We start from the raw sequence: 23,449 nt of genomic DNA on the forward strand, positions 1-23,449 counted from the left end.
AAAGAGTGAATAGAGAGCTTGTTTAGACTCCATATGACTTCCCTTTCCAGGACCCTAATAGATGGCTGAAAGATCTCTTCCATCTTCAAAGTTTGGACTCTCTACTGATTTCATGAGCCCACAAAACCAAGGAAAAAGTGATGTGTTTTTCCAGTTAAACATATCCCCACTGTGTGTGCGTGTCTTTTTTTAAAGAGTTCATTCTCCATGTATGCGTTTTTCAGCGGACATGGTTCTAAGCAGCAAAATTTGGAATTCAAATGAATCCGCTTTATCTCAGACTTACAGATCTGATTGTAAGACCACCTCTTGAGTCTGGTTTGCAGTGCAATAATTCTATTGCTCATTTCACTTAACACAAGAAGCAGCCCCCCCAATTCCAGAACTCAGCACACAAGGCAGAGGATTCAGAGATCTCTCTTGTGCAGCATATAAGGAATTAGGTCCCTTTCTCACCTACCTGCTGTTTCAACAAGTCTCGAACTTCCATTAGCACACGGTTAGTTTCTCTCATCTCTTCCAGCATTTCTGGCCCAACTTCACCTCCTAAAAAAACCAAAGTGGTTAGGAAAAACACAGAAGAGCCATTAGCAGTACAAACCAACTGATAATATTAACTTCAGCTTAATGTTAAAGATACAGACTCCTCCACACCAGTCTCTGCCAGTTCCTAACTAGAAGCTTCCTGGAATTAACAAAGACTTGCACGTAGGGTAGGACTTGCTGTGGGCAGGGCAGACAGTGATAATCAGCCATGCCCGTTGGGTAGTAACAGTTACCCCTCAGCAAACAAATTGGCCTGGCAGTCTGGCAGTTGTGGTAGCTGTTAATCTGGCATGGTCTCCGCCGTTCACACATAGGAAGGCTTTGCTGCCAAAAGCAGCAAATTAATAATTCAGTGCTGTGGAGGCTGCTATGAAGGGCACCACTAAAGTAAGGCTCTTTGCTGAGTCTATCCCAAACGTGCTGCCAAGTACTGAACGTGGAAAACTGGCACATCAGCCGTTGCCTCGCCTGTTCGCAAGGTACAGACTTTGGAGACGGGTTCTTTTTGGGTAGCGGCAGTTTCAAATTGCTGTGTAGTGGCTTTGGGACACAAAGGATACATCTGCTCATCCATGCAACATTGCAAAATCCTGTTTAAGCTATGCTGAACAAAGGATATAAATCATCATACAAGGTCAGCTAGGGCAGATTAACATGACTTTTCCATCCCATCTGCTAGATTCTAGACTTGCCTGGCCCGTTGAGATATGCTAAAAATCTAGTCTATACTCCAGCTTCGCTCAAGAAGAATGAATGGAAGCAGCTCATTGTTTCTGGAATTATGTAAGTTTTAAGAAAACTTGAACCATTTAAAAACAATTGGACACAAAGTTTGAATCTGGTATTCTCCTGTCTGCCATGAGAAAGTACGACCTCATTTCTCAAGTTTTTTCTAGATTAATTGATCCTCTAACAGAATTCGCACCTTGCCTATAATGTAAGCAAACCTTTATGGAGAGAGAAATAGCAGTATCTTCTACAAACAGCACTGTGTGTTCAGGGGAAAGTTAGCTGGAATTAGGGGTCTGCCTCCTTGCGCATGAAGAATTTGCCAGTGCCAAAGGCAGGATGTGAGCCCGTGCTACTGACTTCGTACAGCAACTTCGGCATTCTCATGTGACAAACGAGCCTGAAAGCCTCATGGGTCTTCTCTGCACAGAACCAAGAGGACTTTATGAATATTTGTAACCTCTCCAATACATTTTGGTTTGGGAACTAAATTGAAAGTACCACAAGTGTGTCATTCTAAAACAGAAAGACTGAATTAAAGTGATGTTTCTTATTTTATTGAAACAAGGAGCTTGCACATAATTTCTAACTTCAAACAGAGGTTTTGAATAAGCTTTGCATGAAGGCTTCAGGCAGCTTCCGCTATTCCTGGGAAGAATTCAAAATAAAAGTTTGGGGGTTTTTTAATATTCAAATTCACAACAATGATTGAACCACTCAGGAGCGATTTCCAAAGGAAATCTGTGCGCCTGCAGACATTGCCATTACTGTGCATCCTTCTCCATGGACTCACTCAGTCTCCACAAGCACACACCTGAATCTCTGGTACACAGTCTGAGTCTGCCGGATCTCACAGATCCTCTTCGAGTTGAGCATTCCCCTAACGGGCTGTTCAGAGAAGTGGAACTTCTGTAATGAACTTAGCATGGCTACGTTCCTAGAAGTCAGGGCTTCCCTGAGCTCTATGTGCACAAGCAAAGAGAATATCCAAGGATCCTGCTATAGGACATTCTGTATGGTCTGGTTTTTAACTTAAATCACATGAAAAATGCAGATTAATGTAAAGTGTCTCTTGCAGGTCATTACAAAACACAACAAAATTTCCAGTTGCCCTAGAATAAATGTTTTTCGTAAAAAAACTTCACTACTCAGGAGGGGAACTGGGGAAAAAATCTACATGTATACAGTAAAGCTCCAAGTTTCATATGAAACTACAAAATCCCTAAACATTGTTTTTAGGCTTCAGTAGATGCAGTTGAAATGTTACCTTCTTCCTCATTCCCTTCTGCAAAACATAATTTTCATAGGAGTCTAGAAAGCATACGAGTCCAGAAAATACAGAGAGAATTAAAATTACTTACCTGCTCTTCTCTGCTGACATGATGAAAAAGGACAAGAGAGGCAGAGGAGAAAAACAAAGGCTAGAGCTGAAATCATCTTTGAATCTCCAGGCAGTGTGGATGTATGGGCTTCTCTTGCAACGAATTTTTAACCTGCAGGTTTGCCTCTGCTCCCCATTAGTGTCTGTGGTTTGCTATTTATGAAGTTGCATTCCTTCCTCTGAAGTTCTTATTCTCTGATGCTGGACGAGGGGTGGACGTCATTTCTGGCTCCTAGTCCACAGAGAACGTTACAAAAGTAAACAATATGAGAAACTCATCAGGAGAGTAGTTTAATTTTTTTTTTAGACCGGCTTGCACCAAAATAGGTCAGAAAATTCCAGAATTAAATGGATTCTTTTTGGATTGGAGTTTTTATTTCGTCTTCATGGACACAGGATAGACGGATGATTCATAGCCCTATCCCTCACAGATTTTCCTTCTAAAACTGCTCACAGGATCACAAAAGCTATGAGACATCTGGACTTCACTAGAATTTCAGAAAAGGCTCTTTAAACTCCCCAAAGACAGTTTCACCACTCACACTTGGGGTAGAATTATTGAATCATCTTCCAACTGCAAAGGGGAGCTATCACATCCTATTTCGGAGAGGGACTGGGCAAATGTACTAGCCCTTAGAAGCTGATGTTCTTATTACCCCCCACCCAGGCTTGTCTAAAGGAAGGATGCAGTGCAGAAATGACGGCATGAAAGGAAGGTTGACTTTGCTGTTTCTTGTCTGTGAAGGAATGAGTCTCATTCCAGCATTTTCCATCAGTCAGTCTCAATCCAGCACTTTCCATCAGAAGACACAGAGCGGATTGAGAAATCCGTCTAGAGCAGCCAAAGAAAATCTGCCCAAAGAAAATCTTAAAGCTACTACATCAAGGAAATTGCAAGTTAAACTGTGACCTGTAAAAAAGGTTAGTCTGAAGATCAGTGAAATTCTTGATCACACATTTTCACTGCTTGATTGTGAAATCTGTCAGTGTGTTGATCATACAACACCCTTGGGGACACAGACAGGAAAGCCCCAGGAAACAGTAGCTCAGTCTCTAAAGTGCTATAGCAGCAGGATCCTTGGATATTTACATAACAATTTTTTTCTCATTTTGACCTCAGACCTCCTGTGTTCAGGAAAAAACTTCCCATCACTGAGGCTGTGCACAATTCTTGAAGGTAACTGGGTTCAGTCTTGCAGGCGCGGGTGAGCATGCATGTTCACTAAAGTAAGCAAATAAATATTATTAGTTTTATGTTACGGGAATGCTGCAGCAGACAGATTTTACATTTTCTTGCACCAAGCAAGTTTATGCTGAAAATAAAGTTAATTTGCATGTGTTACCTAGGTGGCATTTGTATGATTCTGCTTGTCTGGCACACATGCCATCTCGTGTTACACACAGCAAGTGACTTTTTGCTGTCAACCCACAGGTAAATCAGCTTTGAGGGTTTGATACTTGTGGTAAGCAAAAGTGGTTTAGCTGGAACTCAGAACAACTGAGTTTCCCAGGTTTTAGCATTTCTGGGTCCTCTGGACAAATCAAAACCATGGCCACTGATTATTAAAGATAAAATATACTGTTTTTTCCAGTGATGTTCTGGGGAATATTATTTACAATTTCTATTTTATAGCAACAAATGGGGAGTGAATGAAAAATGCCCTTTCACCCCCACAGAGACCAAGTCTTTCACCTGAAACAGTGATAGCGGATGTCCGTCCAGCTTCCGTTTGAAGATGCTGTTGTCAAGAGGTGAGAGAGGCATTCAGACTTTGCAGCCTGCTCAGTCCAGGACCCTGCTAGATGGCAAGCAAGGACACCCATTAGTACCTGTTATGGTAGTGGAGAGTTTTAAGAGAGAAGCACATTACTTCAACAGAAGCCTGATAGGTCATTAATAAAGGAAGGTTCTTGCCAACTATTCAGAAAAAATCTGTTTTTTTCAAGTGGAGAGAAGTCATAAAACTCCAGAAAGAAAGAGATGTAACTCACATGGAATGAAGAATGGACAAGGGTCACTTGTGAGGTCACCTCAGAAACAACTGACATCAGATTTGCTTTGTATGGAGAAATAGATGTCCATATAGAACGATGAGACAATCAAAATCCTAGTATTACAAAAAAGAAATGAAAAGAAAAAAGGAGCTATTCAATACAAGGCAAATAAAATATGTATGAGCAGTAGTGATGTTTTCTGCTATCTAAGTAAAGCATTACTCAATGATATCAGGACATAAAACCAAACAAACCCACATTAAAAAAACCCTTAAAGTCAGACACCTAATAAAAAAGTTGCTTGAAAGCCCAGTATCCAGCTAATTGGATACTTCTGTGTTTCTAAGTTTTCAGGGGCCAAAAAACCCCCAGTTTTTGGAAAGAGATAGTAGGCTGACTAGAAACAACCGTTTTTGAGACCATGTGAAATTGGCTTGTAAAACAATGTGACCCCCAGCCAGCAAGGGAGCAGTATTTGTATCCAGGAAGAGCTCTTGAAGACTATCAAGAAGAGTCCTGCTTCCTCTGCACAGAGTTCCACATTTTTCTGAACACTTTCAGCTGCCCAGAATCATATGCCCTTTTATAATACTATAAACCAGTGATCATGTTATATGTAAAATTCACAGTATTTTCTAATATGCCTATTGTTTAACATCCAAATTAACTCATCAAAAGCATAGAGAAGCTAGATCATTTTCTTTGTTTTTACTATGGACTGAGGAAACTCAAATAATTGACAGTAAAAAGAAGAAATCTCCCAAGCTCCTGGAGTCACTGCAAAGGACAAAAGGAAAAGAGTGAGCCCCTCTCTTCTGAAGAATACCTTGTGTGGAGAAGCTGCAAGTCACCAAAGTATTTAAAACATTCAGGGCTACCAGCAGCAAACCCGGATCTCTTCACAGGGAAGAGAAAAAGAGAACTTTGGTAATGTGGACAATCTGCAAAGTGGACCATCTGCAAGTACGTCACCATCTCTGTTCTCCTCTGCAAGAGAGTCACTAATAATGAATTTATTAGTGGAGGCTGGAGAGTATACTGAACTGGCTCACAAGGAGCACACGTTACTTGGAAAGCATTTTGCAGTTAGCTGAGGTGTTACAGCACAAGAGGAAAACTGTGAGTATGTCCTTACAGGATGCAAGTTCTCAAACTCAGTAAAGTCAGGAATGTTCACTGCTGAGAAATGACATTCAATTCCCTCAGCAACAATTAGTGTAGGACAGGTGGTGACAGAATAGCGCTTATTATTGCTCACTTATTCTAAATGAAATGAAACAAAGCATATTAAATCTGCATTACATCAATTTTAAATATTTGAACAAATAAGTCTTCTGCATATTAAGGCAGCAATCAACATGTCTTTACATTCTTCTAGAAATCCGAAGCTGCTTCTCTTTAGTCTGCAACAGTTTCTGGGATCTTTTCTATTCATTGACAGTAGCAAAATAACTGTTCAAATTAAAACGTAGCTAGCTTCTACAGAGCTTTCTTGAGTTGAGCAAGACACGGTGTCTCCACAGGGTGAGGTCATTCCTACCTTTATTTTCCTTGGACTCATTTTATACCTTTCTATATTCAGATCTGAGGGCTAGAAATCCCTGTAAATCACTACTCTAACGCAGCTTAAACACACAGTAGCAGATCAGAAAGTGTTTGGTCATGACTTGGTTATTTCTGGGTGCCTGTGTCTGTTTAAAAAGGACAAATTCAGAAGTAGCTGATATATCTGAACTTGTTATTATCTGACGGGGAAACATCTTCCAGATTAGTCAATATCATTTTTTAAGCATTACTGATTTAAAAAAAAAAAAAGTGAGCAGTAGATAGTGTTTATTTAGGCTTCAGTGTAAAAGTGGTTTTGCACTCTGTGCAGTGCCAGGTTTGTTACACCTTTTTCCCTGACTGGAGTTGACATCACAAATGAAACCAACACACAAACAAACAACAAAAAGAAAAGCTCATACTAGTTTAAAGTTTAAATATTTTCCATCTCTGTGTTTTTAACTAATTTTTGCCAAGTGAAGGACAGAAGTCAGAAGGAAAAAGTTATTTTTCAGTCTTGTAAGGTCAAGTTCTAAAAATAAGTGAAAAACACCTACACCCTCTGAAATGGTATGCTAAGTGTTTTACAATGTTTCTTATATATTTACAGTCATAAGAAACCAAATTATATAGAAGATGACCGGTAAGGATTTCAAAAAACATATCCTCCATTTCCTCCCAATAGAGGATCAATAGTACCTATGGCACCCTTCACGAAGACTTCTCTACCCTGTTCTCAAATGCTTCCAGAGGTGGGGACTCCACAACCACCCCAGGCAGCCTTCCAATGCTTTATATTCCCACTGTTAGAAAATGTTTCCGAGTGGTGCTGTTTAAGCCCATTGCTTCTTTTCTTATGCACCATGGACTCGGAGAGCAGATTAGTCCCTCCGTTGAAGTAGCATTACATATTTGAAAACTTGCATTTCAATTCTATTCTTCCGTAAAAGAACCTGGTAACGTATGCTGCTTCCAAGTTTTATACAGCCAATATAGAAAGGTGGAGATGAAAAATGATCACAGTCGTTGCAGACTGTCGACAGTCAGTTCTAAGAGAAATAAAAGTCTTTAAGTCTCAACTAAACCTTAATCAGTCATGATTTTTGTTAATTGTCACAATACATAAACTATCTGTGACTCAGAAGCTACATTATCTATTGCGGTGAACTGCTAGATTACAACTGAAGTTGAACCAACCTGACACATTTATGCAATTCTCATTTCTATTTCACTCATCAGTAGATCAGTAAGAAGCCCAATACATCAGAATTTCACAGCACAGTTTTTTTCAGTTTGTACTTATTTTGAATGCTATTGTCTAAAATTTGCAAATTCCAAAGATACACACTGTGAAAAGGACTGGACAGTGAAGTTTGATGCCCAGCAGCCAGCAGAATCTTCAGTCTTGTCCTACCTTTCCACTATGTGCTTCCAGACAAAACAAAAACCTACTTTCAGAAGTTTGCAAAACATGATTTTACAGCTTGATTATGTACAAATACTTACTTCATCCGTTGCTAAAACACAATCTCAACAAACAGGATTCCTAAATTGTCTGTACTTATTGCTATTTGCAGTCCTGCGGTAACAAAGTTTAGGTATTAACTAAATAATGTAAAGAATAGCACCAATGCTTTATGGAAGATAGATTCATTATTTGACATAAACACCTAAAGTGATGCAAATATTATACACAAAATCCATCAGTCACTAGGTAAGAACATCCCCATCCCCTCCCTGTATGCCTCATTCATTGCAAGATGGAATAATCCATTATAAGTTGTGGTTTGTTACATGTTTGAAGAGTTACAGCTTGCTGCAGTCTGGTTTATGTCTCTAACTTTGAATTCCTCAGGAAAGCAAGGCACTGAAGGTCACTGAAGACCTTTTATAAGTACTTTTAATGTTTTTTTTCATTTAATCAATGGCAAACTGCAATGACAGAGAATCAAGCCTGCAAAATACAATACATGGCTCCATTGTGCACTATGCTAACTTTATCATTCATTCTTCTTGTTGTTTTCTACCCTACTAATGAAATTTGACTCGTGTCAGTAAAGCCATTTACATGAGCGTAAAAAAAAGTCACACAACCCGCTGTGGCAATAGGCGGAGGGACATAACGCTGGGCCACAACCGCAGTATCACAGCAATTGGCACATTGTGACCGGGATGTCTCCTGGGAGGAAGCTACTGCCTTACACCACAGAACGTGGGGCTTTCCTTGAAGTAAGATTAGAGTTCCAGAAGGGTCGATTTTCCCGCTTATTCCTCTAACACGATTAGAAATTTGACGACTTTTACACTTTCTGCGTATGAAAGGCTGACTTTCAAGGGAACATCAGTTTTTACCCTGAACATTTTCTTAGTTTTAGAATGCTACAAAACACAAACACCATAATGTTAGTGTATAAAAATAGCTGCAAAATGGTTTCTGAAAAAAGGCGTAGAGATGCTTTCCAATGTCTGAGGGAGGAATCCCACAAAAAAGACCGATGAGCCGAGAGCACATTCAAACTCTTTGTTTTATCCTCAGCTCCTAACCCCTAACCAAAAATAGTAACCAGAACCCATATGACCTGTGTAGGGGCTTTCCAATATTTTTGCTGTTGAACAGCCAACACAACAAATGCACATTTAATAAGTAGGAGACTTTTGTAAGCCATCAAACACATATCAAGAAATTGCCGCCTTTATCGCCTCCTTTTTCTTTTTTTTTTTTTAAATTCAGTGAATGCTGGGGTAGGGGGAAAAGAAAGGTGCCAGTCTGAAAATTTCTATGTCATCAGGACAGATTCCCTGCAGCTCTGGACCTGACCCAGGAAGCTATCAGTAAGAGTCGGAAGCAGCGCCTGTCCCACAAGGTTTTTTGTTTCTTGATCTCTCTAATGAGACTCCCAACAAGATAACCAATTTGTAGCAACCATGACAGAGCTAAATGGCCTGGCTTTTTATTGCCACATTACTCTTTTGAGGAAGAAAGAATCCCGCTCTACAGAATCACTCAGAAGCTAAGCAGCTTGCGCTAGGTCACACCATGCAAGTAAATTGAACCTGGAAGCCCAAAGCTCATGCCAGCGCTGTAATAACTAAACCGTCTTTCTTCTCTGAAGAAGGGGAATCTTCAAACAAACATTGGCAGGGAAAGATACTAAAAAAAAAAAGCACATGCACATTCATCTAAAATAAGTGATACTACATATTGTCTGGGCAGCCTTACCACCACTGTAAGTGGCTGATCTTCCTGGAAGTGACATATTCTGCCCACATTGGCTGAGAGAATGACACATGATGACATAGGAGCTCAAAGAGCATCAGGAAGAAAAGCTGTACTTTCACAAGAGAAGAAAATATCAAACAACTATAGCCCTGCAACAAATAAAAAGTGCCTAAGTGCACAGCAAGAACACCACAGTTCAGTTTCATCACGGATGTGATACTGAACTTCCAATACTCAAAAGCAGCAGGAAGCATGAATGAGGCTGACCTAGACTGTTCAGGTCGTCTAGGTTACTGGATTACTTGGTTACCAGTAGCTCCATCCAGGGAGTCTACTCAGGAACAGCAGGAGACGAGGCCAGTCTGACAGAACTGGTGACAAAGCCACAATATAGGTCCAAGGTCTATCCAGAGACAGGGCTACAAGACCACCCCGAACCTTGTCCTTCATTTAAAATACGGTCCAGAACTTCCCAGTGGCTTGCTGAATTTTGATAATCTAATTTGTTGTCTCTAGAAAGGTCGCAGCACTGTCAAATGTTCCGCGCTCCCGAGTCCCACGCTGATAATCCTACCCCTTCCAAAATGCCTGAGGCATTGTGTCAACATAATCCTGTCTGAAGAGAACTAAGACACCTGGAACTAAAATGCCTTTTACAAAACTGAGGGCAGGAGGCCAGTCAAAGGGCCCACAAATTTCGTATCGGCCCTCATTCAGTTTTGCTTTACCTCTCGTTTAAGCCTGCCAAAGACAAACTATGGCAAATCAGAAGCCCAAGGGGCTGAAAAGCAGTGGCATGTTTAGATCAAGAAGAGCTGTCTCCCATCCTTCCCTTCCTCTCAAGCAGCTCGCTGTAATGAAGCTTACAGATGGGGGTGTAAAATGCTGCCAGAGCTCCTTCTCCCCACCGCCACCCTGCTCAAAACTATTCCCTAGCATATGTTGTAATCGTACACCCAGGAGGGTTGTTAAAACCTTACAGGAAACATCTCACATTTTTTCCTTTACTATTCATGCCATTTTCTATTAAGGACAATAAAGACTTCTAACATTGGATTAAGCTCATTTGCAACAATGAGCTACTATTGCTCCAGGAGCCAGCGGGAGCTCAGACTTGTTGAGGGAACTGGGAATAATTAGCTGAATTGTACTGGAAAAAAGGAGAAGACTGAAGGCTGTTTTGACCAAGAGAGATGCAAACTAATGCGATGGTTAAGCCATCACGTCTTGCTAGGAATTATTGTTGGGAGTATCATTAATGCTTAGAGTATGCAGTTTTTTTCAGTAAAACTGCTTTGGACGTGGTCTCCCTTTTTGGTTTTTGCTACTAAAAGACATCTCCCGGAGTCATAACGACAATAACACAGTTTTACTGATTGCTTTCACTCATTGCTCAGTATGCACTAAGTCACTTCCCAAAACTCTTAGGGATGGCAAACCTTAAAAAACAAAAGCTCTTCTAAGCAGACTGGTTTTTCTTTTCCCCTAAATGATGTATATAATTCATCTCCATGGTCGAACCTCCTTATTGTGTAATCCAGGGGTCTTCAGCAAAAGTGTAAACAGGAATTGTCTCATTGCAGAAGGGACTGGAAGTGCTCAGTGCTCTGAGATCACACATGTAGGTGGGCAGACAGCACGTACACTTTTTAATAGTCTAGGGACCTCTCTTAGGGAGCATTGGCTTGGTTTTGATCATGTACCAAGACTTATTAACGCAAAAGAAACATCTGCCATTGACCCCTTCGTAGGCAGAATACTGAGCCTGAGGGGCCCTGGAAATCTACTCTGGTATGTTGCTGGAGCTGTCTACATGTGATTGGTTCGGTAGCTATACATAAATGCACATACTGTGTATGAATAATACTATTTCTGTATCATATATACAAGTATTACATAGATGAGTATTTGCTGCCCTCAAATTACTGCCTTCTAGCCACAAGCTGGCACATGCCATTAGCCTTTTGACATGCAGCTTCAAAAAAAAGATCAAGTTTCCATCGTTCCTTTCAGCAAGGAAGATCCCAAGGAACTTGACAATCTATTCATACTAATACCACCAGAACATAGACACCTTTGGGACAGACAGCACAGCCAAATACATAACAGAGTGCAGAACAGCAGAAAAAAAGGGAAACATTTGGCTTGGGACTCCAGAGAAAACCTCGCTTTTTATAGAGTGCCAAGGAATGGTTAGCATCCATTCACGGGAGACAGAACTGGTCTATGGTCACATCCCAAAGACCCGCAGAGAAAATTTGAACTTCACAGTTTATTCTGCCTCAGAAGTATGAAGTGGTAAGTTACCTTTCCCAACATGCTGGACCAGTAGTTCTAATAACTGTGTTCAGACAGACCATAGTCTGTCCTTTCTGTGGACATCTCAAGGGAACATCAAGAAATTTTCCATGCCAGAAGTTATATTAAGCAAACCTGTTCGGGTCTCCTGGATACATGAGGCAAAAAAGTGTTGATTCAAGATTAATGATAGTTCTCTTGACACTTCCTCTCTTACTGACTGCAACAGGGGCCATTTTTTTCTTCCCATTTGCTCTTTTTCACATAACCTCTCCATAGCAATTAGTTCTACTGCTTACAGAAAAACGCCACCAAAAACCAGAAGGAAGATATCTAGTGTGATTTAACAGCTGGAAATAAGCAAAACCAGCACCAAGCAATCAGGTCTTTTCAGGACACCGGTGATCAAAAGACCGCTGTTGAGGTACTCTGTAAAAATGTAATTTGCAGTCAGCTGTTTGCAGGAGACATAAACCTTTTCGCTGTTGAAAATCAGAGTTAACTTGTACAAAGAGGAAGAAAGGATAGATCACACTGTATTAATTCCCCCTCACATCTTCACTGGCTATGGGGATGCTGAAAGCATTCGGTCAGGAGCCTGACGATTGTTTTCTCCAAACTCAACTCTTCAAAATACTGGATGGGACAGGGAAAGGGGGAAAAGAAGTCGATCACTAAATGCAGTACTCTTTGTCTCATCTCAGGAAGAGGCTACACACTTAAGTTCAGTTTTAATATGAGTAGTTTAACACTTGCATGCGGAAATATGACTGCTTCTTACACAAGGGAAATGGGGAAAAAAGCCTTTATGAATTACAATGGAAATTCTTCAAGTGTAGGTGCTTTCTTCGATTGTCGTGGAATCAGGATGACTAGGAGATTCATGGAGGGCACAAAGAATAGAGGGATATAGGAAGTACCAGCAGATCGTCAAGGCTGTTCTCTAAAGTGGTCTCATTATCCATATGTAAAATGAGAATCTTGAATATGAAAAAAGAAAATGGGTTTATTATTATAGCAGAGCCTTAGTATTCCACAAAAATCATTCTTCCTCTTATGATGGTGGTAGAGCAGAACATTGCCTCAATCTTTTCTGCTTATACCCCACTTCAACTGATTAATAACTTTGTTAGATTTCAAGCAAACAAGAATGAATCTTCTTCCTGGAAACTGTCTTTTGTGCCTTCACTAATTGTTCCCAAAATCTTGACCACAAAAGGATGCCAGCTCCTCGAGGATGAGCAGAGAATGACAAACCCGGTATCTTCTAGACAGACCCCATTATATCACAAGGCAGGATATTCTCCACGCTGCTGTCCCCCTTCCAGTGTTTGCCTGAGGTGTTCCATAGGCTTTCTGTCAAAGATAATTACAGCTGTCATAGGAATGAATAGACAAAGATGTTCAAGGGGCCCACGCTCTGGGGGTGGGGAAGGACAGCTATCGTCCTCAGAAGCAGGAGCACTTTGTCTCTCTCAAAAGAGAGATCTCATACAATACGAAGATGAATTTTCAAACAGCAATAATAGCACAGAGCCAGGCAGCTGAGCCCTCATTCACGTTTGCTTAGATAACAACGTTAAATACTCAGCTATTCTCATGCAGAAGTATCTCCTCTCTCGGGCCTGAAAGCACACAGGTACGACACAAAAATGTTACTCGAGTTGCAGCTTTCGCAAAGCTGAAGGGAATGTCTGTGCTACCTGGTCCAGACTACTAGAAAGTTATTAACAGGTGCAAGTCAAAAGAATCAATTCAAGAGGCCTATTAGCCTTAAAGTAAACAGTTTCATTTGTGAAACTGCTTGTTTCACCAATGTCACGGATTGTGGAAACAAAGAAGCCACTGGCTACTAAACGCATGCTTTTCCTGGCACACGTCCTGTCAGCTCATCTTATCATACATCTGTTTTCTCATGCACATTCTATTTTCATAAGCTTTGAGACATTACAGATTACTGGCTTTATCCGAAAATTGTGCTTCTTTGTACATCATTTATAAACTCAGAGGAAAATTCAACATCATCCAGACTATGGGTTGGTTTTTTTTTCACCCCTAGAGAAATGGAAAAATGGCATGTACACAGGCTCACAAGTAGTGGGAAGCTCTCCAGAAGGATGGAGTCTGGAGACTAATCCAAACCTCCTGAGCTTTAGAGAAAATACCAGACCAGAAATCTCACAGGAATGAACTGGCTCTGGAGATTGCTGGCAATTCCTTCTCCTGACCCCACCCAAAGCTGAAAACCAGCCACAAAAGCAAATCTAATCTTTTTCACAATATTTTTCAGTATCACGGTCTGTGTAAAGATTCAGAGTAAGTCCTTGCTTCATCTAAACTGCTCTTCCCATCCAAAGGTTGCAAGGACACATATTTAGCCTAATTGCGATGGTCACAGAATTACTCTAATTTTAATTCCACATGGAAACTAGAAGTTTGATCCTCTGTATTTTTGCAATGCTTCCTTCAATAAAGGCCAATTGCTTTCAGCCAGCACAGCAGTCAGTTTCTTCCATTAACCTTTATTCAAGCCAAAACACTTTGGGTGTAAGCGACATTGAGTTCCTGAGACAATGCCGGCTAGAGAAATACCTATCATGAGAGTGGAATCCGAGAGCTCTCCCTAAACTCCAGCTGCCTTGTCTCTCCTTGACATCTTTTCAGTCTTTGAATACTTTCTGCACAAGCCATTACACCCCTCAACACTTCTTCCAGGAAAGCGCACACAATTCCAGGAACCCCACGCCTCAGGTGAATAAATAGCAATGACAAAAGCAACTTTCGACTGGCAAGGCAGGAGACAATGTTGAAACTTTGAGTCTCTGTACACAAATGCAGTAAAGGCTATCGTGAAGGCCAGTATTTCCCAAGGAAATCAAGTATCGATACATGGTTTGGATAGGAGATCTTCTGGAATGAGTAATGAACATGCCTAACCCTGTATACTCAGCAAAATCTGATCTCGCAGCCTGAGATCATTTGCTGGCTTCAAGTCACATCTGGGAGTTACTCCTAACACAGCGGGAAGAGAAGTTGTTTCTAGGGAGATCCAAGTTCCACTTCTAAATCTCCCTATAAAACAGGAGCTTTTGCCATTCAGTACTGTAGGTGCCCGCTCCTTTTTTTCTTTTTTTTTTTTTAGATGAGGTTTGTGGTGGCCTCTAGTGGAATATGGAACAAATGGTATAAAAAGGAAAAAAGGAGCAAGGCACGTGCAGCCTCCTACAAAGCTGACCAGGCCTTCAGCTCTTCATAGCTGAATTCACTGGGAATTTGTTTAAAACTATACGTTCTTGCTAGTAAAGGGCTAATCTCTATACCCTAGCCTGAGAGCGATCCATCAATTCAGACCACTTGCAGCACCATAATGGGTCATCCTATAAAGAAAAAACCTACAACAACACAGTTTTTAAATTATATTTTTGATGTTTCCTGATGTTCATCAAGTTGTGTAGTCCACAATAACATCCCTTGTTTTGTTTCAGCCTTTCTGCTTCCTCAGTAGAGGAGGTAGATGCAGGTTATAACTGGGTTTGTTTTGAGCCCCAAGAGAACAGTTCCAGATCAGCCTGAGATCACATCAATCATTCACGCTGTTCCAGTGCTCCAGCTAGCCCAAGGTTTGGCTTCTGACTTCAAGACACACGGACTGATCGTGAGCAAACAGACTATTCGACTAGAGTTATAATACCTTCCTCCCCTCCATTTCCTAGTAAGCCCTCACGCTCATAGAAAATATTGGGTTATTTACCCTGCCACTCCTCAGGATTATTCTAATGTGGCTTTTCCATCATGACCTTGCATGCTTTGGACTTTCCACACTTTATTACACTGTGCAACTTCTCCTGCTGTAGAAGTTCTTCTGCATCTTGGCTAGTGGCCCTGTGTTGCTCTCGATCCAAAGGAGTTCATCGCCCAATGTTTAACATTACTCTTTTGTTTAAATGACATCATTACCAAAGCGCTATTTAGAATTATTGCTCTCCAGACCTTCTTCATAACCTTTTTGCAATCATCTCTTCCAGCAAAGTCATATACTAATCTGCTGCCAGGAAGGTGGTCTAATATGTCAGTATCTTGTCTGAGACTGGAACGCTGCTTACTTGCCAGAAAGCTTCCCTTAGCTTCCATAGCACCTTTACTCTGTCTTCATACCACAGCTGAAATAAAGGCCATAGGATCTAGTTCAACAACATTTCATTTTCTTAATAACATTTGCTAACAACTAAATAAAAAAAATTCTGTGTTCTGGGTTTCCTCCATATGACATAAGGCTCATGGATTTCTGGACCAGAACTGAGAAGCTGTTTGAAAACTTCTGTTTGATCATAAATCAAGTCCAGTGATCACCTTTTTAGTAAAAACAGCCCCAGTTCACAGTTTCCAGACCATAATGGGTTCATAGTGTTGCCATGGGCCTTGCTCAGGGTCCAGGAATTCACGCAGACTCCGCTTTCATTATAGCACCTGTAACAGCTTCTGCAACATGAGGCTCGAATGGCACCGCTTGATAATTGCTGGTCTGCGTGACACTGGAGGGAACAGCGTGGAAGGACTCCTTATCTCTACATCTTTTCATAGCTCTTCCAGCACCTTTCCATTTATTTACTCGCAGTCACACTGGCTGCCTTCCACAGTGGGAACTCTGCCTCCTCACATAGCACATGGAAAAGCCAAAAGCAAAGGCTAGTTAATTTGGAAGTGCTGTTGAAAGCCTGGTAGAAGGCAGACTGGATCAGGTCCGGAGAAGGTCCTGAGGTGTTGCCATCAGGGTGCTGCTGCTCCCAAGGCAAGTCAGTGGGTCTTAAACTGGCCAGTCTGAGGAAGTCTCAGCAACCAGCACCACCAAGTTGGGGTGAGAGAATCGCTCCACCTCTGCCCTGGCCTAGCAGCTTAGGAGCAGTCTATGAAACCCTACTGAGAAAGGGAAAACGAATAACCCTTAGCGAAGAAACTACATGAAACACTCCTTAACATCAATCCGATAGTGGGAAACCTTGTTTCAAGCAAGTTGGGGCAAATCCACTGCATTTTAAGCCCGCCGTGTTTAGGAAGCAGGTGGTACAATCAACTGAAACATTCACTCTCAGGAGTACTGTTAAAATCTGAGACCCCACTGTCCTCTTGATCTTTTCACATGCTGTTTGATGAAATTCCACCAGTGGCCTGGGTACATTTCCAAGGAACTCATGACTTCTGGGAAGGCATTACAAAGCTACACTGTAACCATTCATGACCTGTGTTCAGTACTGGCTTGGTTCCTCCTCAAATCCACAGCGTTCTGCAAAGAAAACATTCTTTCCACTTCAAGTAAGTTTCTCCATCCTGAAACCAGTCTGGTTCAGGCAACCAACCTCTTCTTGCCCTGCACTCACCCCCCAGACATCAGAAATACAGGGTTTCTAATGGAAGGGCTTCCATGACGGCAAAACTACTGCGACACCTAATATATTTGGTCTCCCTCGATTCTAGATCTGCTGTGGGTTTTTTTTCAGGCAAGAAATAAAGGAAAAGCAACTGTTAATATTACTAGTCCTACCTATAGCTGCTACTACTGTATGAAAATTCATACCTCGTTGTTTTCTGAACCTTTAATATTTGCCATGAAAAGATAAGGCCTCGCTGGTGAATTCTGTGTTCCACATCAAAAGGAACTGAGATGTCCGTGAAAAAAACAGAGAGGATTATTCTGGAGAGCTGGAGGCCAGAAAATTAAATGGTTCATGTTTCAGGACAAGGACCATCTTGGATGCAGGTGTTTACTCCAACAGGAACCTGAACCACTCATCTAAGTCATGTAGCCACATTATATGGCTAAACACACATTCCTACATGTGTGTTTAGATACACCCCCCCCGGCAAAACCCAAAGGGCAACACACCTAATTATTGGATTGCTTACATTATTTCATTTTTAAGACAAGTGCCAAATTAACAGACTTCTCTCACAGCAGGAAGAAGGATTTACTTGGAAGGATTTACTTTATATGTAGAGAATGCAAGTATGTTATTCCCTTAAACAGAAAGCAAAGGAAAAGACAGGGTGGGACTCAAAAAATACTGTTTTTCAAATTATTTGTTCTCTTAAGGTACTCTTTACAAAAACAAACTCATATTTAACCCTGTGCATGCTACCTGCCCCAAAAGTTAAAAACATGTCTGCAAAGCAGTAATGCTTTGAGAAGAAAGCAAGCTGTTACCACATTAGAAGTCATGTTGCTAAAACTCAGAGTATTTATAAACTTAAATGAGACACCAGGGATAACCTGAAAATTCACCACTCTTCTATTTTCCCCACTAAAACAGAGGGAGGAACACCAGTCCACAAGCTTCAAACACACATCAAAACCCTTTGTGAAGTACTGGATTTTACATTATACCGAAATAACCTCACTGCTTCTCCATCTGCCTAGGATAACTGCCAGAAATTAAAACAAAGAAACATGTACACTCTTTGTAGTCAACCAAGAGCTTCAAAATTTGTTTTTAAGCTCAGATACAATAACATCTGTTTTGAAGAAGTCCTGTTTAAAGAAACGTTGATGCCCCTTTAGAAAACGAATATTTTTAACAAGTCTCCTCCTTCCAGAACTCCTATCAAAGACAGATTTAATATGTAACAGATACTCTCAAATATTTTCTTGAATATATCCATCAATTCCAGCATTTTTTTCTTGGATTTTAGAAACTATGCCTTTTTGCTAGCAATCTTTAACTTCTGTGGCCAGTTAAAGAGAAGTAGATCACTTCACATCGTACTTTTGCAACCAAAAACCCGCAGAAAGCCAGAAGCTCTGTTCATAAGATTTTTCCCTTACATTAGTTCCTTGAATTCAGATTCTGTGTTAACGTGGCATTGTTTAGGATGAACACACACTTCAGCTATTTTCAAGGAGTGGGAGTTACAAAGGATTTTAATACATTTTTCAAGGGAAGGATTTCAAATTTTATACTGAAATAAAGTATTTTTAATTAGTATTTTAATATTAAGTCACCTTTTCACAGTTTATTAGCTTTTTAGTGTCCACTTAGCTTAGACAGTGAAAGAAAATTGGTTTATAGCATAGAGTTTATAGCTAGTTTCATTTACTGGCTTTCATATACTGCTATTATCTTTTTATGTCACTCATCACCTTAATATCGAAGTACCTTCTTCATTGAAGATCACTGAAGAAACGTCAAGATCTTCTCCTCCTTTTCCTTCATTGTTTTAAGTTACCTACCCATGACTTGCTTCAGGAATACTTTTTATAGCCGCAATTGAACCTGCAGGTAAATCAGTTGAAACAGAAATATTACACAACTTGCTGAAAGATAAAAGCGCTGAGGTTCCCCTGATAATGAGTAATAGCCCTTTTCTGTGAATTTTCTATACTACATTACTCGTCCTCCTGAAATCAAAGCTGGGCTGCATTTACTGTTGCGCTTAGATTTCCGGCGCCTTAGAGAAATTCTTACATCTACGCAATAATACTTTTCTGATATGCTTTTAGCTTGTGAAAACAATCTGTGCATTAAAGGCCTTTTTAAAAATGACCGTTCAGTCTAGTACCACTTGGCAGAGATCTTTTAATGTGATATTAAAATACCTGTCATATAAATTCAGGCATTAAGACTGAAGTCCATAAAGCTATAATTAAAAAAAAAAGTCTTTACTTCCACCTTACTCAGAACAGCCCTTTCTCACAGCATTATTGTTCAGATCCCATAAAGCAGCATGGCCAGCTAGGGATGCCTCTGTCTCACCATGGCTGGAAGTAAAGCTTTACTGACATTAGCGATTAATAGACGGCATATCCTTAAACATACATGCTGCATTACTTTTAACCTAGTGCATATTAGGACTGTGCTTTGTAATTCCACAAGAGCTCAATAAACCCTTCGATATTTACTTAAGTGGATTTTATGGTCCTCTTGTTTCATGAAGGCATTTATATGAGCTCTGATCTTACGCCATTTGCATCATCAGGCATTAATTTGGGAAAATTAAATAGAAATAAGCAAAAATAGCTCCATAACCTTCTTCTCCACATGCCTACAAAACGCTGCAATATTTGTTGGTCCAATAGCTAGAGATGGAACAAAAATACAGCCAGCCCAACCGCTCCCTGTCCCGACACTACTACAGACATTCCAATAGGAAAATGCTGAGGAAAGATTATGAAGTTCTGGGAATAGATCCATTTTAGCTATTAATGCTTATTATCACATTTTCTAAGGTCTATAAAGCTTTCTAAAGATTATTTGGGATGAAGGAAGCTATAGGAATGTTATGATCCTAGAAGATCTTCCTAAACAAAAGGAAAATGCATGTTGCTACGAACCTGCGTCAAGCTGTTCTTTTGATTTTTTTGTCCCAGCGCTGCATTAGCTTTCCTTCTACGTCCCTCTTGTGGTAACTGAGAAGAATTGTAACATCTGCAATGGAATAGCTAATTCATAGCCTTCAAAAATTTTTGCTTTGTTGCTGCATTTTTCGTGCATTTTTTTAATTAGAAAATTTCTTTCATTGAAATTTTGTCAGTATACAGGGGAACAGGTTTTCTTTTTAAAAATAACAACGAGTATTCTTTGCTCTTCCATTTACTAGTACTCAGGCTAGGTAAACTGGGTAAAACCATACGGAATTTTCATTTGAAGATTTGTTTTCGGGAAGAGGCAAGCAAAAGGAAAACCAGAGAGAGACAGAAAATGAATAACTTTAAAACAATATGAGTTACCTGAACATTAAACAAAAAAGAAGAAATAAAGAGATGTTAAAATGCAGATGTGAAGTGACAGAACAGGTAAGAAGGTAAAGTGATTAAATAGGCATAATACATTTACTGATTGCATTTATTATTCCACAACATGTTAACGTATTGCTAGCCACAGTACTCATTATATAGACATCCCCATCAGATTTGTAATGTGTGAGCATTCCTTAAGCATTCTTTGTCAAGAACATCTGAACCTGAATTGTTTTATCCCAGGATAAAAATGCACATTTTTTTTTAATCCAACCCTGTTGTTTGAAGTAGCAGTTTTGCAAAGATTCCTCACCCTCAATTTGATTGGCTCTGAACCCTTCACGTCATGATGACACTTTCTAGCACTATCTCCATGGCTTGGAGTTTGCAGAGACCAATCAGTTCATCCCTTTTCATAACAGCTTGTTTTCAGCCCTCTCTTGTGCAGTCCTGAGTGGAGGATGTTATCAAATCCCAGCGCCAGCGTGTCTTGGAATTGAAATGAGTTTCAAGGAAAGTCCTCTGGCAAAGCCCATTATTTTGAGTCAGGACTGTGTTATTTCTACCAACACCTAAACTGCTGGATGCATCAGTTTTACACTTATAATCATCAGGAACCTTTATTATCACCTCTTCAAGATAATCACCTTAAACTTTTTGGCTCATGGAAGTAAGCAGAAAGCATCTTCTTTTTAAATTAAATTCACCCACATTTGTTCTCTTGGATAGCTTCTTATGGCTAAGTATGTCCTGCGAATTCTAGCTTCTAACCATGCATAAAAATGGTAAAGCAGCAACATTTCCAGAGAACGTGTTCCAGTTTTCTGAAGTGTTATCTTTTTACATTTCATATTGGATGCACAACAGTAAAGACCAATGAGTCAGAGTGCCATTTCTCTGCATTAGCCCAGATTTAAAAGAGAAAACTTTCACAAAACATGGCTTACACAAAAAATATTGTCTAGGAGCTTTGTAGCGCAGCCTGCATACGTGCCTCCATCTTTATCTTTAAAAGCACCAAAGTAGTCCACAGAGTTTCCAGCACGCAGTGAACTACGATTAAGTATGTCATGAAATCCAAATGTACCCTCTTCACAAGCCAAGCCTCCATATTGGTATAAAGACTAATCACAGTCTCCATTTTTAAACACAGTAACCAGGAGCCCAACGGCCACAACTAATTGCCAGTTTGATCCCTCGTCAAAATATATGAAAGTGAACTGCAGGCTTTCCGCACCCGACTCGCTCTGGTTTTGCTCCTGCCTCGCGTGAGAGGGGAGCAGAACGTACCGTGTGGTGGGGGATCTCCCCGCAGCCCTCCAGCTTCAGCACCTCAGACAGCAGCACCATCTTGTCCGTGAAGGCGGCCAACGGTCGCTGGTGCCTCCGTATCAGAAGCCCAATTTGCCTTCTGATGGCATAGTGAGCCAAGGACATGCAATTTTCAGCGCGTTTTCCAAACAACTTCCTTTGAAAGCATTGTTATCTTCTGTATTATGTAGGGGACAGGGAAAGAAATCCAGCAGCACATCAAAACTTTGATCGGTTTCCAAAACTTTTGAGGATTCTGTAAACCAGCCAAATGTTGCAAGTACGTTTTGTTTATTAATAAATAAGTGTCCATACCAAGCAGCCTACCTGGTTTTATAAATTTCCTCTTCAGTTCCGCTTTCATCATCAAGTAGGATTTCATATTTTCTCACAGTTACGCTTTTCTCTGAACTACGAAACAGTTAATTTCCAGTTTGTTTTAAGAAAGCACCAGCTTAGTTCATCCGTGGATGCTTTCCAACCAAACTCTCAGTGGGTTTCAATTCAGTTGCGTTTCACCTTTAGGAATCAAGAGTCTCAACACTGGAACTGTCTTGTAACTCTGATGAAGTTACGTATGGGTATACACTGACTTATCTTGATGTCACCATGTTAAACTGGAGCTGATGTGACAGTCATAATTCAACAATCAATTTTCCATTCTGCCTTTTGATTTTAGTGGCTTGTTGGATTAACCTACTTTCATCTGAATCCTGAATTAGGATACATTTATGACAAACTATTGGTACAGTCTGTTCTTCCTAGAGGCTTAAAGCTAAAGATTAATGCAAACAGCCTGTATGCATAAGTGGTGACTCCTGTATTCTCTTTACTCGTTCTTTCCTGCCTGTGTTTGGTGCACAATATTCCTAGGACAAGGATACTTTGCAATCTTCATCTAGATCTTTTCAGCCTAACAGCTGCAAATCTGGTACATGCTGTTTCAGTTCCAGGCTTTATCCTACACCAAAAGCAAGAATAAAATTAAAGTTACTTATAAAAGAAGATACATATTTGCATCTTATAGTTGAAGGCTTTAGTAGGGAAAAGGGACTGAATATCTAGCCTTTCATATCAATGTTTTTCACAACACAGAAGTTTATCTTAAAAGAGATTTGTTGTGTGCTAAAAAAAGGGTGTTAAAATGAGGGCACTCAAATCCAAAACTTTCTGTTTATTTATGGGTAGGAACACGTGCTACTGACCTTCTCTGCACAACCCAGTCATTCACCTTCCCTGACCTCGGAGAATCTCTGTGGCCGACTCCACTACCCTCACCTCATAGCAACTCAGTTTTCTGACTGTCACACTGTTATATTAGGTATAACAGGGATTACAGTTAGAGCAGGTATTACTATAATACCAGATTCTTCTTAATCAACATGTCTGTCTCAAAACACTTAAAGCCCCTGCATAACTCCCTTACCCGGGCTACGACTCTGTTAGCAGAGACCCTACGCACTCGTTTCAAACAGGAACGCGAGGCAGGCAGGCCACAGAACCAGCGGTTGCAGCTCCGGGCTCACAGCAGGCACAAGGGGATAAAGGGCCCCACGTTGCCTCCGCAGGGCCCATCCACCACCACAGCCCCTCACGTTGCCTCCACAAGGGTCGATGACCACCACAGCCCCTCTCCTCCCTCCGCCCCCCCCAGGGCCCTTCGCCACCTCAAGTGCCACCTCAGGGGCCAAGCTGC

At 40.6% G+C, this 23,449-nt stretch overlaps 2 protein-coding genes across 2 annotated transcripts in view; one reads left to right on the forward strand and one right to left on the reverse strand.

The window, feature by feature from the left end:
• Window positions 1–2,871, reverse strand: part of COMP (cartilage oligomeric matrix protein) — a 16,830-nt gene extending 13,959 nt beyond the window's left edge. Inside the window, exons 1-2 of the mRNA XM_009331565.1 lie at window positions 2,637–2,871; window positions 461–546 (exon numbers count right to left, since the gene is read on the reverse strand). Coding sequence (XP_009329840.1) covers window positions 461–546; window positions 2,637–2,712 — 162 coding nt within the window. The 5' untranslated portion in view covers window positions 2,713–2,871. The remainder of the gene's footprint in view (window positions 1–460; window positions 547–2,636) is intronic.
• A 1,496-nt stretch (window positions 2,872–4,367) lies between these two features.
• UPF1 (UPF1 regulator of nonsense transcripts homolog (yeast)) overlaps window positions 4,368–23,449 on the forward strand; it is a 43,304-nt gene continuing 24,222 nt past the window's right edge. The window contains exon 1 of the mRNA XM_009331577.1: window positions 4,368–4,408. Within this exon, the coding sequence (XP_009329852.1) occupies window positions 4,368–4,408 (41 nt within the window). The remainder of the gene's footprint in view (window positions 4,409–23,449) is intronic.

The sequence above is a fragment of the Pygoscelis adeliae genome, unplaced genomic scaffold (genome assembly GCF_000699105.1).
Source record: "Pygoscelis adeliae isolate BGI_AS28 unplaced genomic scaffold, ASM69910v1 Scaffold419, whole genome shotgun sequence".
NCBI classification, from domain to species: domain Eukaryota; kingdom Metazoa; phylum Chordata; class Aves; order Sphenisciformes; family Spheniscidae; genus Pygoscelis; species Pygoscelis adeliae.